Consider the following 15,891-nt stretch of genomic DNA (forward strand, 5'->3'; position numbering starts at 1 on the left):
GCAGTGGGGACTTTGCGGTCAGCTCGAAGGAAGCTGCGACTCTTATAAAAAGCCGGTGAGTCTCTGTGAATGTCAGTACAGCGATGAAAGTGTAAGTTCATTGTTAACCGGCACTGCTTCGCCAGGGATCCTTTCTGCAATCGAAGTACTACTTTTAATTATGAAGTATTTTTTAACACGCGATCAATTTCAGAATTGAGCTTTTCCTGCTAAGAAATTTTGTAATTTTCAAAACATTTGTTTAAGTAATTTATTTCGAAGTGTAGGTCTTTTAATTTTAAATCCTCGTGAGGTCGCTAAGAAGTTAAGATATAAATATGTATATTGATGGTTGTTAAACAAAAGGCTTAACAACATCCTTAAATTATACAAGAAAATACTAAAGCATGTAAACAAAAATTAAGTAAGTTCGAAATTGATATACTCTACAATTTTAGCTTCTTATGTATTTTAAGTTTATAAATATTCTCTCTCGACAGCTATTTACATAGTAATTATTCAGTCGCCTCACAAGGACCACAAGAGAAAAGGTCGAATCGTTCCAAAAGAACTGGTTAAACGAATGTTCTGAAAATTTTGAAATTTTTTCCCCGTATATTACCAGTTATATAACAGGAAATTAACATTTTCTCATGTTTACTGTCGGAAATGATCAAATTGTCCTCATACCGTCAATTTTACAACAAGTACTGCACTCTATCGAACAAGGATTAACAATAATTTCAAAACGTTTAAACTAATTACCTATTAATTTTTATTGAACAAAATTTTTGGTTATTGTTCATACGGTTACCAGAAATTTTTATATACAAATTTTAGCGTAATTAAAGCGTTTTTTCTTCAGTTTAAAGATTCTCTGGAAGGCTTCTTTCTCACACTGTAAAATATTTTATAGATACCGCTATCAGAAGGCAAGGGTCAAGGACTGACTGTCAAAAGTAAGTAGATCGTTAATTTGTTTCTTGAGGAGAAATCGTCGCGCCAGTTTTTGTGTGGGCATTTGTCACACAAACTGTGTGTTTACAAAAAGAAGAAAACCGCTGTTCGGTTATGCCGATCTTACGCAATTCATGTAAATGAGATTCCACTCAAAGTACCGGTTTCAGAAACTACCGGTGATTTTTATCGAGTTATAAATGATAAATAACGCACAGGAACATTAAAAAATGAATGATTGCAAATGTCAATATGATCCCGGATTAAAGAATAGTAAACCATATACATATTTCACATACTTTCAATGGTTCTGTCCATCTCTGCTGGACACCTAAACAGTGAAATATTTCAATCTTCTAATAAAAATTTCAATCAAAATACATTCGCTACATCCTGCAGCAAGTAGCGATGCAACTAGTAAAATTGAGTAATGATTTTTGGAACGAGAGATTTCACCGAAGAATTCGATGATTCATTGTCGCGAGTCGTCGATGTCGGATCAATTCCATTCAGGGGTGAACATCACACGCTCGTTGCGAGTCAGCTCACGTTTCTGTGATTTATCCCGGATATTTACGCAATGGTTCGATGAATCAAAGGTAAATTCCAAATGGCAGTGCAATCGAAAACGCGCCTGGTATTTGGGTGCAACTTGCCCACCATGGTGATTGCATCCTCAAGATCGCTGTTACAAAATGTTCTGGGAAATCCCAACTGCGTTCGATTTCTAAACACGTTGATTGAGTTGTGAGACGCGACTAAATTTAGATTATCGTTTAATGGCGATATTCGCGCGCCAGATCTGGGCAAATTTTATTTGAAATTATCGTTTCGATCTTTTATTAGCTGCGACATTCCTTTGAATAACCGAAATAATTTCAATACTTGAAACAATGGTTATTTTAAATGATGAACGTTAGTCGCTATTTCAAACGTTGGTATATTATAGATAAAATTAAATGTAAGAATAAATGTACAAAAAAGAAGGTGAGTTCATCGATGTTAATAAAAAACATAAATGAAAATAGTATAACGACAAACATGTGTCCTAACAATTCATAAACACTTGAAAACATAACATAAATGTCTTCGATATTCTAAGATGTAAGGAAGATGAATAACAATCGAATGTACGTTGAAATAGGTCCACGTAATCAGGTCCAGGTAATCGTGAAAATGTCATCGGAAGAGCCACTAGTCGTCGAGGCTGTGCACCTCTACGAGAAAGAGAATGCAACCGCCCATCGAACTATCAATTACGAGCTGGTGCACTTGGATCCTCCGACACCTGTCCTCAGAAGAGGTCAGGCTTTCAACGTCGCCCTAAGATTCAACCGTGAATATGTGGACGAAACGGACATAGTGCGATTGCTGTTCAGTTTTGGCCCTAACCCTAACGTTCTCAAGGGCACCAGAGGGATCAACACTGTTACGAACAGGGACAGTTACCTGACTGATCTGGAGGCATGGGGTGTACGCATGGTCAGCGTCAGCGGCATGGATCTGTCTGTGGAGGTCAGAAGTCCCGTTGACAGCCCCATAGGTCTGTGGCAACTGAACGTAGAGACCACCACCCTTGGCAGAAAGAAGCCCCCAAATACCTACAACTACGAGAAAGATATTTATCTGCTCTTCAATCCGTGGCTGAAAGGTGAGTTTTTGGATGAGAAGAGATCACGTTTCATTTACTAATTGCAAGTTCAGGATTAGTTTTACAATTTGATCTTCTGCTGGATAAATCTTATTGTATTCCTTGAAACAGATGTTATTTATTGGCGATTTATGTACTCATGAATTAGTTAACGAGTACCTATTCTTGATATATTAGGTCGTCCCATAAGTTCGTGTCGAAGACTGCGTCGAAATTTAATAAAAAACCACAGAAATTTTCTAGTAACGGTATAATGACTATGTGAGAGAGGTGAGAGACTATTGTGAAATGAGACAGATTATCTTTTCTTGTGACACTTAAGAGTATGTTTAACATATCAATTTGAGAAATAGAAGTATATAGGTCACGAATTTTTAGGACGACCTAATAGTAAGTAGAAAATCCTGAAATTAAATCTGACTGAAATTGAATATAAAAATTCTATTGGAAATGGACTATTTTTAACGTCAACGAATATTCTTCTTATATCCTTTTTATTTGTTATATTTGGGAATCTTACGTTTCTAGAGGACCTCGTGTTCATGGAGGATGAACAGCTTTTGGACGAGTACGTTTTGAACGATGTTGGTAAAGTGTGGGTCGGTCCATGGGGAAGTTCTCGTGGCAGGGAGTGGGTATTCGGTCAATTCGATGCCTGCGTGCTTCCAGCTTGTCAATTGTTACTGGAAAGATCTGGCATTAAGGCTGTTTCCAGAGGAGACCCTGTCAAGATGTGCCGAGCTATTTCAAGAATCGTCAGTTCATTCTTATTATCCACATCGATCAGATGAACATTTAATCTAAAATAGAAAGGATGGGAAGAAAAACTAGCCGCGAAATTCGTCTTTCAGATAAATTCGAACGATGACAAAGGCGTGATCACGGGTCGCTGGGACGGAGAATATGGCGATGGCACTGCGCCCGCAGCGTGGACCGGAAGCGTCCCGATTCTGGAGCAATTTTTGGAAACTGGCGAATCGGTCAAGTATGGTCAATGCTGGGTGTTCGCCGGCGCCGTGACCACCGTGTGTCGAGCCCTTGGGATACCATCCAGGGTGGTTTCGAATTTAGTGTCGGCCCACGACGCGAACGCCTCCTTGTCGGTCGATCGTTATTACGACAAAGACAACGAGGAGCTCGAGTACGATCCTAACAACCTCGAAGGCGAGGACTCCATTTGGAATTATCACGTTTGGAACGACGTTTGGATGGCCAGGCCAGACTTGCCAAAGGGTTACGGTGGCTGGCAGGCGATCGACTCGACCCCCCAAGAACCATCGGAGGGATTTTATCAATGCGGGCCAGCTTCGGTGGAAGCTGTCAGACAGGGTGCTGTTGGCTACAACTATGACGTGACGTTCATGGTGGCATCTGTGAACGCTGACATTATGAGATGGAAAGAAGACCCGGAGAGTGAGCTGGGTTACTCGAAGATTGACTGTAATAAATACCAGTAAGTTTTGTAATTAATAAGGTACTCTTTATGTTTCGAGACAATCCTCGTGACTTTTTATGCAGCCAATGTACTTTTTGCAGCCGAGTATACCTAAACGTTTGAAACGTGATACATTTATTTACACATGTAAGAAGCACGTATGTGTATATGATAGCTGCATAAAGTGCATTTACACGTTATTACATGGAAAACATTACTGCGATCGTAAAAACTATTAAATGCAAGATAAACACCATGCTCAAACTATTATTTTTCTTGAGTCAGCGACTCGTTCCATATTCATTGCTGCATCCTTTATCGTAATCTTGACAGAACCGTGAAAAACGCCACGTTACATAATCTTGGCAGAGATAACGACAAAATATTTATGCAAAACATAAAGTAATCGCCATTTAAAATTGCATAATTGTACGACTGGCGTCTCTTAATTTACTGTCATCCTCTTAACTGATAATAGTTTCCTTCATTCGAAGACAATTCAAAGAATTATTTCTGTGAACAGCATTGGTCGCATGATCCTGACGAAAGCACCTTGGATCTTCGATCCCAATGGCGACAGAGACAGGGAAGACATAACGTCGCTGTACAAGGCGAAGGAAGGTAAATAAGTACTAACAGAACTTTTTTAAGAAGGCAACGGTACTTGCACGGTTCACAGATTTCTCTAGGAATTCATTTCGAAGCTGTTTTTAATAAGACTTCACTCTAGACAAACACACTTTGGACAAACTCCAAAAACTTTTGATAAAAACTTTGATTGCATATCATGTCATGCAATTAATTTTTGTCAACATATTCCCGTTATTAATGGGACTATGCTATATTATTAATTTTGCACGCAGGAAGCGAAGTTGAACGATTAACGCTGTACAGAGCCGTGCGTAGCACCGAGGTGGCGAAAAGGTTCTACTCTCTACCATCACCGGGAAAAGAGGACGTCGAATTCGATCTCGAAGACCTTGAACGCGTGAACATCGGCCAACCGTTCGCAGTGACAGTGCACATTAAGAACAAATCGAACCAGCCACGAACCATCCAAGCCATCCTATCGGCTGGTAGCGTCTACTATAACGGAGTCAAGGCTAATCTGGTGAAAAGAGCGGCGGGCGACTTTGTCCTTCAACCAAACGCCAGTAAGTCTCTTGAGTAGTCTAGAATTTAAATCAAGGTGAATTAAAGAATCTGGCAATGATCGGCAAGGATTTACACGAAGTTTCGAGTGTTTCTAGATAATTTTATATTGCTTCTATGATAAACGTTAGAGGATGCACAGAATGTGCCGGAATTAGTGTAAGAACCGGAAGTAGGGAGTAGCTAAGACGATTCTGAACTTTACTTCGTTTACTGTTAATAATTCAGAAATGAAGCACTATTCGATATTTTTGCAAAGGAAATTGTGATGATTTGTGACGAAACTTGTGATCATTACGACTTAACTTATTCCAGCCGAACAGTTGAGGCTGACAGTCACAGTGGACGATTATTTAGACAAGCTGGTGGAGTATTGCATTATGAAACTGTACTGCATCGCCACGGTCAAGGAAACTAGGCAGACATGGGCCGACGAGGATGACTTCCAGGTCTTAAAACCAAGCATCAAGGTTAAGGTAAACTGATCGATTTAAGCTGAAGTAAATGGAATAAGTTTGTATAAACTTATGCCTTTGAATACTTCCTTCTTGGATTGTAGCCAGTTCTTTAGCCTAAACATGTAGAAACTGTCTGACTGAGTTAAAATTGACGATGGATCATTGCAAGTTACGCATGAGAGTATAATAACTCCTTACAAGTGGCATCCTTCCAAAATGATTGAAAACTTGTCTTGAGTAATGTTTCTAAACGTATTGTTGTTCCGTCATCATAAACCCTTTAATATAGGAAGAAGCATGAATTTCAGTTAAATGTTCCTGATTAGCTATTATTAATTTTCTTTTAAAACAACGGCACAGAAATTTCTGATATTAGAAAGCAAAGAATCAACTCATTATTCTATGGCTTAAGTAAGTACATTTTCCAGATCGACGATGAACCAACTGTAGGAAAGCCTTCGACGATCAGTCTCAGTTTCAAGAATCCTTTGAAGAGGAGATTGACAGAGTGCGTGTTCAATTATGCCGGACCTGGACTCTCAAAGAACAAAACACTAATGTTCAGGTAATGATCGAAACATTTTTTAATCGCACTGAAGGAAATACCTAAAAAATGGTGGCATAACTTAACGGGTATACCCTGTATAGATCTTACTATGACAATGCTGTTCGTGTTTATAGGGATGTTGATCCAGAAGAAGACGTCTATGTGGAGCACCAGCTGGTCCCGCAGAAGTCTGGACCACAGATGATCATCGCCACTTTCACCTCGAAGCAGTTGTTAGACATAACAGGATCGGCTGCCATCGACGTCCTCGACGAGGACGAATAAACCTGTTCGAATCTTTACGATACGATCATGTTTCCGATCTCCTTTCGATGCACAACGATTGAACGAATATTGAATACGTTCATCGAGTCGTCACGATTCACAGTTACAGGAGTATTCGTTTCCGGTCGATGACGAACACCGGATTATAGACATCTTACTCGATGATACACTGTCTACGTCCACACGTGTTAGGATTACGAATGTTGTGCGTGTTTAGGTAAAGGTTGAGATCATACCTTGGAAAAGAGATTATGTAACCGTAGAGAACAGAAAGGACCTAAAAATAACCGAGAACGTAGGTTCTTATACATTTGCACGTGAAATGAATGGCGATGCTATGCAAAGAATGTTACGACTTCCGTCGTCCGTTATTATTGTGATAGCTATTAAACTTTAAACAGCCATCTTCGATTTTTAATATTTTCTATAGAATTTCATAACTTTTCATAACTTTTGATAGAAGATTAATTGGATTAAGTGTAAGTGTACATCTAATTATAGTATCAATATAAATTGCTACATTTGTTAACATGTTATGCGACGAGGCTAGTTTATTTTTCTTTCGTAAACTGTATACGTGTAACTGTAATGCTTACTTATCGCTAACTGTATACTGTAACGCATACTTTTCATGATTCTTGTAGACATACGTACTATGCAGTTTGACCAAAGTTATCGTTCGCAAGTTGTAGACGTTCAAAGTAAAAAGTTCCTCTTTTGCTTGGATAGCGAATAACTCGGTCAATAAAAATCATACAACGAAACCAAAAAAAAAAACGAAATTAAAGAGGAATGTTTGCTCTATAAGAGCCTTCCATTGGATTTATGTGAAACAATTTTTTTTAGCCCATGCATACGGTCAAACTACACAAAAATTTCTGGAACTTCGTTCCTTGCGTTTCATCTTGAAAAAATAGTATTATAATCAACGATGGAAAAAAAAATGAGTCCTTTATTAAAAAACTAGAAACTTCGAGCTTTAAAATGCGTTTTTTAAATATTTTTTGCGATCATTTTTCGCAGAGATACCGCCATTCGAAAATGACAAAAATTTGAATATACGCTTGGAATCGACATATGACATATAGCTATCATTCGTGACAATCGACCGACTCGCCATCTAGAGGTCAAACACCCGAAGCTCGAGTACGTGTGTAAGAAAGAGAAAGGAATATCTAAGAAAAGGATAGAGCGAGTGTGTGAAAGAGGAAGAAAGGTACATGAAAGACAAGGATAGCGACACTCCACCGAATGCTAATGGACATTGTTAACAATTTTTTGATTTTCTAAGGATAATTCATGCACTTTTGCAATTGTGTTGTCGAGTATAGACCACTAGCAACATTCAGGGGCCATTTTCCATACGATTTTCATTGTTATTAAGTAATAATAAATGATTTTTAGTTGACTGGTAACCAGTGTGTGAGTGCGAGAGAGAACGAAATATGTGCGACAAGGATAGTGACTATTTGATGGCGCCATCTACTAACGGAACGCTCAAACTTGTCGTGAAATAGTTTCATCATTTCGCTACCAGATGGCGCCAGTTGTTTAAACCCCCCAAAAAACATTAAAAATCGAAAAATCCTATTACAGGTAACTTGTTAAATATGCTTCATGAGCGTTCTCGTTAAAATTCATCGCTATATAGCATAAATTAATAAATTAATTTGTATGTAAACGTATGGTAAAAAGTTGGCGCCATCTAGCAGCGAAATGGTGAAACTAGATGGCGAGTCGGTCGATTGTCACGAATGATAGCTATATATGTCATATGTCGATTCCAAGCGTATATTCAAATTTTTGTCACTTTCGAATGGCTGTATCTCTGTATTATAATCAACGACGAAAAAAAATGAGTTCTTGATTCAAAGACTAGAAACTTCGAGCTTTAAAATGCGTTTTTTAAATATTTTTTGCGATCATTTTTCTATATGACATATAGTTATCATTCGTGACAATCGACCGACTCGCCATCTAGTTTCACCATTTCGCTGCTAGATGGCGCCAACTGTTTACCATACGTTTACATACAAATTAATTTATTAATTTATGCTATATAGTGATGAATTTTAACGAGAACGCTCATGAAGCATACTTAACAAGTTACCTGTAATAGGATTTCTCGATTTTTAATGTTTTCTGGGGGTTTAAACAACTGGCGCCATCTGGTAGCGAAATGATGGAACTATTTCACGACAAGTTTGAGCGTTCCGTTAGTAGATGGCGCCATCAAACAGTCACTATCCTTGTCGCACATATTTCGTTCTCTCTCGCACTCACACACTGGTTACCAGTCAACTAAAAATCATTTATTATTACTTAATAACAATGAAAATCGTATGGAAAATGGTCCCTGAATGTTGCTAGTGGTCTATACTTGACAACACAATTGCAAAAGTGCATGAATTATTCTTAAAAAATCAAAAAATTATTAATAATGTCCATTAGCATTCGGTGGAGTGTCGCTATCCTTGTCTTTCATGTACCTTTCTCTCTGTTTCCATCACCCTCGCTTTATCCTTGTCTTTCATGTTCCTTTCTTCCTCTTTCACACACTCGCTCTATCCTTTTCTTAGATATTCCTTTCTCTTTCTTACACACGTACTCGAGCTTCGGGTGTTTGACCTCTAGATGGCGAGTCGGTCGATTGTCACGAATGATAGCTATATGTCATATGTCGATTCCAAGCGTATATTCAAATTTTTGTCACTTTCGAATGGCTATATCTCTGCGAAAAATGATCGCAAAATATATTTAAAAAACGCATTTTAAAGCTCGAAGTTTCTAGTTTTTTAATCAAAGACTCATTTTTTTTTCGTCGTTGATTATAATACTGTTTTATCAAGATGAAGCGCAAGGAACGAAGTTTCAGAAATTTTTGTGTAGTTTGACCGTATGCATGGGCTAAAAAAAATTGTTTCACATAAATCCAATGGAAGGCTCTTATAGAGCAAACATTCCTCTTTAATTTCGTTTGTTTGGTTTCGTTGTATGATTTTTATTGACCGAGTTATTCGCGATCCAAGCAAAAGAGGAACTTTTTACTTTGAACGTCTACAACTTGCGAACGCATGATAGTAGACAATTTTTCATGAATGTTTTGGAAAGCTAAGAGTATTTTCTTTCAGGACCTTTCGTGAATATATATGAAAATATATCCCCGTATTAAAAATATCAGCGGGATATGTAAAGTATATATTCGTTGTATTTGCGTAGTGTTTTCATGAAAGTAAGATACAGTATAGGAGATAAGTAGTACAGTAAGGAAGAAAATGTAAAAGAAATTTGTAAAGGAATACGGATCGGTGCAAATGTCCAGATGCTATCGGGCGCACCTTAATAAAGAAACTGAAAATATCAGCGACAGAGCTCGCTTTTTCTAGAAACTCACGTAAAACTGTGGCGTAACACATGTTATCGCGTGTACTGATAACCGTGCTACCGTTAGTTGATGGGTTACTGGTCGTTACTAAAAGAAATATCGCTTCTGTTATACCGACCAGCATTTGAAGCCTAGGAAAACTGTATTGATCGCGTTAAGCGCACGCGCACGTAATAATTGGATCACATGTTGGCAGGATAATGCTAGTCGGCTAGACACCAGTAGAAGCAACTGCGCTACGTTCGCCGTACACGGTACTGAGCCCGAGCGGCTACGGCTGGAAGAGCAATTCGTGTAGTAAGACACGTGTTCCACAGTGGTCGTGACAAGGATCGCGTTAAAGTCCAGGCTGGATCGCTTGCTTCGTCACTGAACGGTACATCGTCTTCTTATCAATGATCGGAACGCGTAACAAATATTTAATTAAACTAGTGAAAATAGAGTCGACACGGTGAAACTCTAACGAGCTTCAGTTTAGAAGGTAAACACATTCCTTTCTTTCTTTTTTACATGTTACAGATACGGGATTCTCGTTAATTCAAATTCAATTTGCCTTATACAGGTATCGAAACCCTATTCTATTTTTCGATCGTACGTCAATCATCTAAAACGTGAAATATTGTCATTACGATTTTGTTTCTCAATTTGTTTCGTCTAAATTCGTATTCGATCCTTGATGAAGCGTTTGGAATGAATATTCCAAACCGTCCAAGTATGCGGGTTATCAGGGTTGAAAACGGTTGCAGTCGAGACGTTCCAATGGCTATAAATACTTTTTGTGAAATCGTAATTGAGCAGTAGCCCGTATGTTGCGGAACACCGCGGTATAGATAAATCTGCATTGCGGTGATGTCCTGCTGGAATGTATTCCTGTACTTGTCGTGTTTTGCGTGAAATCGTTCAATCGTTGGCGTCCCACTCAACTGTATTCGACGGTACATAGAGACTTAACGAACCGACAATCTGATCGTTAATCTCGTTCGGCCAATTTTATCATTAACTTTATTGGAATTTATTTTTTAGATTAGATATTGTGAAATGTAAACGCTCGCGTGAACATATAAATGTCAGCTATCGTTGATATTTTTCATAATTTTAATCTCTCTGAAAGTAACCTTTCAGTTCTAGCTGACAATTAAATTCCATTTTTGTATAAAATCGATTCAGCGAAATGTCAAAGTATTCAGCGATTTCTTTTGCAATATTTCTCGCGTTTGCTCGGATACGAATAACGTTTGTTGGTAAGATCACCGCTACGTAGGAATGTCCTTGTTATCAGAGTTGTATGGTTTTGTTTACTGTAAATAATGGCTGGCGAATTGGGAGATGTTCGAAGCAAGCGAAGCACTCACCGAAGCATACGTCAAATTGCAGTTAGAATTCCAATAACCTTGGCACGCTTGTTGCTCGATATTGCATCCCCTCACACCCCCGCGGTACCCAGTGCTAGATTAATTTGAAATTCTCGCGGCATCGAACTTTCGATGGAGATGTTGCTACGATCGATGATCCACTTTTAGATGTTCCACGAGGGCTCTGTGTGTTCTTTGAACATTGGCTTCGATAGCGTCCTAACTTTAAAATAAACTTTGACCGAGTGTTTTTCTAATCTGTTTTTATCCGAGATTGTAAAATTGTTGTATCTACATAATTTTCGAAAGTGTTCTAAGAAATAATTTGGAAGCAGATTTCCTTTTGGGATCATCGTGTTAAAGTGCACCTTTAAGAATGAATCTAGAGCAGTTTCCGTGAGCGATTTTGACGGACCAGGCTATCTTAAAGGACATCCGTGATTATTTCGTATCACGGGTGGTAACGGCAATCTAACCATTCTCATTCACTCTAAATACACGTAATGAACGTACGATAATGATAACGGAGCAGCAGATTGCGGGGGAGGGTAACTATCGGCACGAATATTGAAGGTCAGATTGTATCGTGTGCATAACGTTTAAGAAGAAAGATGAAAGTAGAACGGAATCTAATTATTTATTCTAAAAATGACCATTTTTGTTTTGACATAATTAATTTTGACATAATTGTTTTGACACAAAGGGAGAGATTTTGTTATTATTAAAGAGAGCAACTAGCACACATATTATTAACAAAAAAATCATCTTTTCTACCAAGAAATCATGAGAAAGTTAACAAAATAATTAACAACTTTGTAATCTATAGAGTTATAACTTGAAAATTAATTTTTTTATTTACTCCTTTTATTCATTGCTCGAGAAACTAAAGGTTGAAATTTTTACTTTATACTTTAGTTTTCATATGTAATTTCTCAATAAACGTAATTGGTACTTTCGTGTATAATTTGTTCCATGCTATTAAAGCATTTGTTATTAAAAGAGGTATCCAAAACAACACAAATTTATATGGCATTCCATTTAAAAATACGAATTGTTGTGTCCCTCTGCTAATAGTTTCTGAGAAAATAGCTTGTAACACTTTACGCGGTTCACCTTGTATGTAAACACACTGATATCAGAGCAAGTTATTTACTATGTACTACTAGAAAAACACCGACGGTCCTGAAAGACACAATTTATCACTGTAATCACTAGACTGGCGAATGTTTATGCATTTATATCTAATGGAAATATTAGAAAATCTATAAGAATGTGCACTAATGCAAAAATGTATAAAATACCAAAAATAATATATTTAGAAAATAAGATACACCTCCATTTAAGTATCAATTTTTATTTTCCGTATCTGTAAAAATATGAATTTCCATAAACATCCGTAGTCCAGTAATCACTGTTCCAAACTATTTAGTTTTTTCTTGAAACGCTTTTGGTATCTGTTAATTTTGAAAATTTTATGGAAAATAATGTTGCAAAGTTTGCATTTCACCGATGGAAATAGTAAAACACTTACGTTATCTTTTCGACGATGCGCTACTGACGAAATGATGTTTGTCGCGCAAACATGCTGATGTGTGTTTATGCAGTTTTCATCCGTGTGCATACAAAGTACGATCGACATTTCTGCGACAGGAAGATCAATAACATAAATTGCGAGGAGAAAGAAACCGGGACGTAATTTTTTCCTGTAGGAACGATGACTAATGTGAAAGGTGAAGAGATCGTAAGCTGGCAGACACACTATGCAAATACGGAATCTATAATGACAGGGCATCTGATAACGATGTACCGTGCTGCATAATTAGTATACGCACGTGTCGATTTAACCTGTTACGTGGTTTTTAGTTTTTGACATTGACGCGATAAAACGGAGAATAGTAACGAAGGAAAGCATCGAGATGTTATATAAGTATGTATTAAAAAATTGGCGTTAAGTAATGCTTGCATAACTGTTGTATTAAAAAGTATCTTACACTATTATACTTGCCAGAAACTTTGGTTTCAAAATTTAAAACAAATTCGAATTATTAATATTCCATGAAAACAGCCACTCTTTTTTTATTAATGCAAATCAGATTAATGTGCAAGTAACATTAATGTGCAATACAATTTTATATATTTCTCTAAAATATTTGGTGATTACTTAAATGGTGAAAACAATAATTGGAATGAACTGTTTCTGTAAGCTTCAATATTAGATTGCGTAATTTTATGTATTTGAGCCAAGTGGAAACATGAGAAAATGTACGTAGATATGCACGAATGCGATAATATATAAGGTATGGACAATGAAATACATGTTGCACTGTTTAGAAAACAAAAGATTTTCATTTCTTTATCTATATTTGTATAAATTTTCCGCTACAACATTTAAGTTTTTAATAGTATAATTATACAAAAAAACATATAATAATTTTAACTATAATACTATTTTATAAGGATTCAACTCTTATTAGCAGTACGTAAATGTTTACTCAATTAAATATATTTACAAATTACATATGGGTATGTTAAACGTAAACAAGAATTTAATTACGAGATAAAACAAATGTGTCAATGCGTATATCTTATCGTAGAGTAAGTACATAGAAGATTAATGAAATATGTATAAACAAATGTTCATGTCGTTGCCGGGTTAAATATACCTAAATACATTTCTTAGAAATTCGTATAAAAAAAAATGAAACGTGTAAGAAATTATAAATTTTCTATAGTAATATTTAATGGTGCATTAAATGATGCAATTTACTAATGCAATGTGTCGTGTTAGTTTGAATTTCTTTTTTTGTCAGCTACAATATTACAATAATGAAAAAACTCCGCTCCATTTAAAAGAAAAAAACGTCAATTGTCTTGAAATGTCAAAAAATGACCTTAAAATACTATTTTTGTCCATTATTGTTGACCATCTGTAACCCAAACAATGTATTCTTTGAACATTTTGTTCTCTCACAAAAGAACATGCGAGATATTTATGATGCAAGGGTTAGATGGCACAGACTGTATACTTACGAGCAAAGTAATGGTCCCTGTCACTGTGCTCGTAATGTATGTTTCATTTGTTTGAACTAAACTGAAATTTGTTGCGACGGGTGAATGTAGGTCAGGCCATTATTGTCTGTAAACTGATGTTATAGTAGACCTCTAACTGGTTCTATCACTTCTATCAGTACTAAATGATATGCTGATAGAGATTTACAAAAACAATTGGCAACGGAGCGTCGTGACGCTGAGAATTGAGTATTAAGGCACAAGACTATCGCGTCCAATATTTAAAGCTTGGCATGGCATCGATAAATAAAGCTTCAAAGCAAAAATGCAGATTAACTTAATTTCGATACCATCCAGTCGTTCAACACTTTAAACTTATTTCATTGGTGTGATTATTGATAATTATTATTTATATCAATTATATACTTTATATTTATCGATATCGACAATATTGCAATCACTATGCTAGACATAATAGCGTAATAAAGAAAAAAGAATTTACGACAAAGATGAAAGAGTCGAATGTGAAATCAGCATAGTGATATTGGTATTTGTGTTTTCAAAAGTTTATGAAATCGAATGTTACTTTTAGAAGTAACTGGTACGAAAACAGTCATTTCATTTTTACTACCCTGTCTACCACTTGTATATTCATCTGAAAATAGCTGAGACGTGTCGATATCGAATACTTATCGGAGTGTTGTACGTTTCTGTTGTACAAGATGGTGGACGTAACGACGGCGCTACCATCCACCGGTGGCGTGTCTCTAATTGGACGCACCAGAGGTGCACTCAGGTCTGTCAGGTCTGCACTGGGAGGCAGCGGAGAGTATCTTCAGGGTCTAGGAAGTAGAATAGGGTCCGCTCTAAGTAGCAGTTTAGAAGAAAGTGAATTGACCACGACCCCGTCGACGCCGCCCTCTTCGCCACAAGCACCACCTCAGACTACCAAGCAGGAAGAACAGTTGTCTAGAAGAAAATTAAGGCTTCCCAGGTACGCACCTGCCTCGCAAAAATGTCTTCCTAAATAATCTGTGACATGTTATTATAGTTAACAACTTTTGGAACTTCTATGCAGTGCATAAAAATTGCAATGATTCATACCTAAGATGTTTTCAAACACGTGGAATTATTACAATGTCATGCAATTATTGTGATGGCAGATGGTACAAGTTATATATCAATTTAACCCGTTGGGGACAAGCGTCACATATTTACATTGGGCGCCTAGTGTAAATGTGTGACGCTCGACCCAAATGGTCCTGCAGTATTGTTCGCTATTTCTTTCTAAGATCGGGTGACACAATAAATGCAGACAAATAATGTCACGCAATTAAAGTTATGTATCGAGCAGCTTGCGTTAGACAATAGATACATCGGAGTACTGCTCCATGTCAATATTCAGCTGCGTATTTCAGATCAGATGGTCCAGAAAAGAAACCAGTCTCGATACGAGGCTCTTTCACTGATTACTCACCATGTCGAACATTTGAGTCACGTATTAAGAAATAAATATCGATGGGTGAAACTTCGATCTAAAACTACTTTGAAGAATTGTACGCATTTATGATAAATCAGATATTTTAAACATTTCGAGCACGATACGAGACATAGGAATATTAAAACAATCCAGAGGAAATCATTGTGACCACAAAACAGGATTTAAAAAAATGATGTAATC

General features: G+C 37.0%; 2 protein-coding genes across 4 annotated transcripts in view; both read left to right on the forward strand.

Annotated features, from left to right (window-relative positions):
* The first annotated feature begins 74 nt into the window (after positions 1-74).
* LOC128878102 (hemocyte protein-glutamine gamma-glutamyltransferase-like) lies at positions 75-7,879 on the forward strand. The gene is made up of 10 exons (XM_054125994.1): positions 75-145; positions 896-938; positions 2,081-2,587; positions 3,116-3,342; positions 3,439-4,040; positions 4,546-4,643; positions 4,886-5,176; positions 5,490-5,650; positions 6,061-6,197; positions 6,314-7,879. Exons 3-10 carry the CDS (start codon positions 2,113-2,115, stop codon positions 6,462-6,464), a joined length of 2,142 nt encoding a protein of 713 aa, XP_053981969.1. The 5' UTR covers positions 75-145; positions 896-938; positions 2,081-2,112; the 3' UTR covers positions 6,465-7,879.
* A 2,181-nt stretch (positions 7,880-10,060) lies between these two features.
* Positions 10,061-15,891, forward strand: part of LOC128874198 (uncharacterized protein KIAA0513) — a 12,313-nt gene continuing 6,482 nt past the window's right edge. For 2 of the 3 annotated variants that reach the window (XM_054118669.1, XM_054118686.1), the window contains exons 1-2: positions 10,061-10,330; positions 14,933-15,204. In XM_054118669.1, coding sequence (XP_053974644.1) covers positions 14,933-15,204 — 272 coding nt within the window. In that variant the 5' untranslated portion in view covers positions 10,061-10,330. The remainder of the gene's footprint in view (positions 10,331-14,932; positions 15,205-15,891) is intronic. The other variant, XM_054118678.1, reaches the window with a different exon arrangement.

Source organism: Hylaeus volcanicus, chromosome 1 (assembly GCF_026283585.1).
Source record: "Hylaeus volcanicus isolate JK05 chromosome 1, UHH_iyHylVolc1.0_haploid, whole genome shotgun sequence".
NCBI lineage: Eukaryota > Metazoa > Arthropoda > Insecta > Hymenoptera > Colletidae > Hylaeus > Hylaeus volcanicus.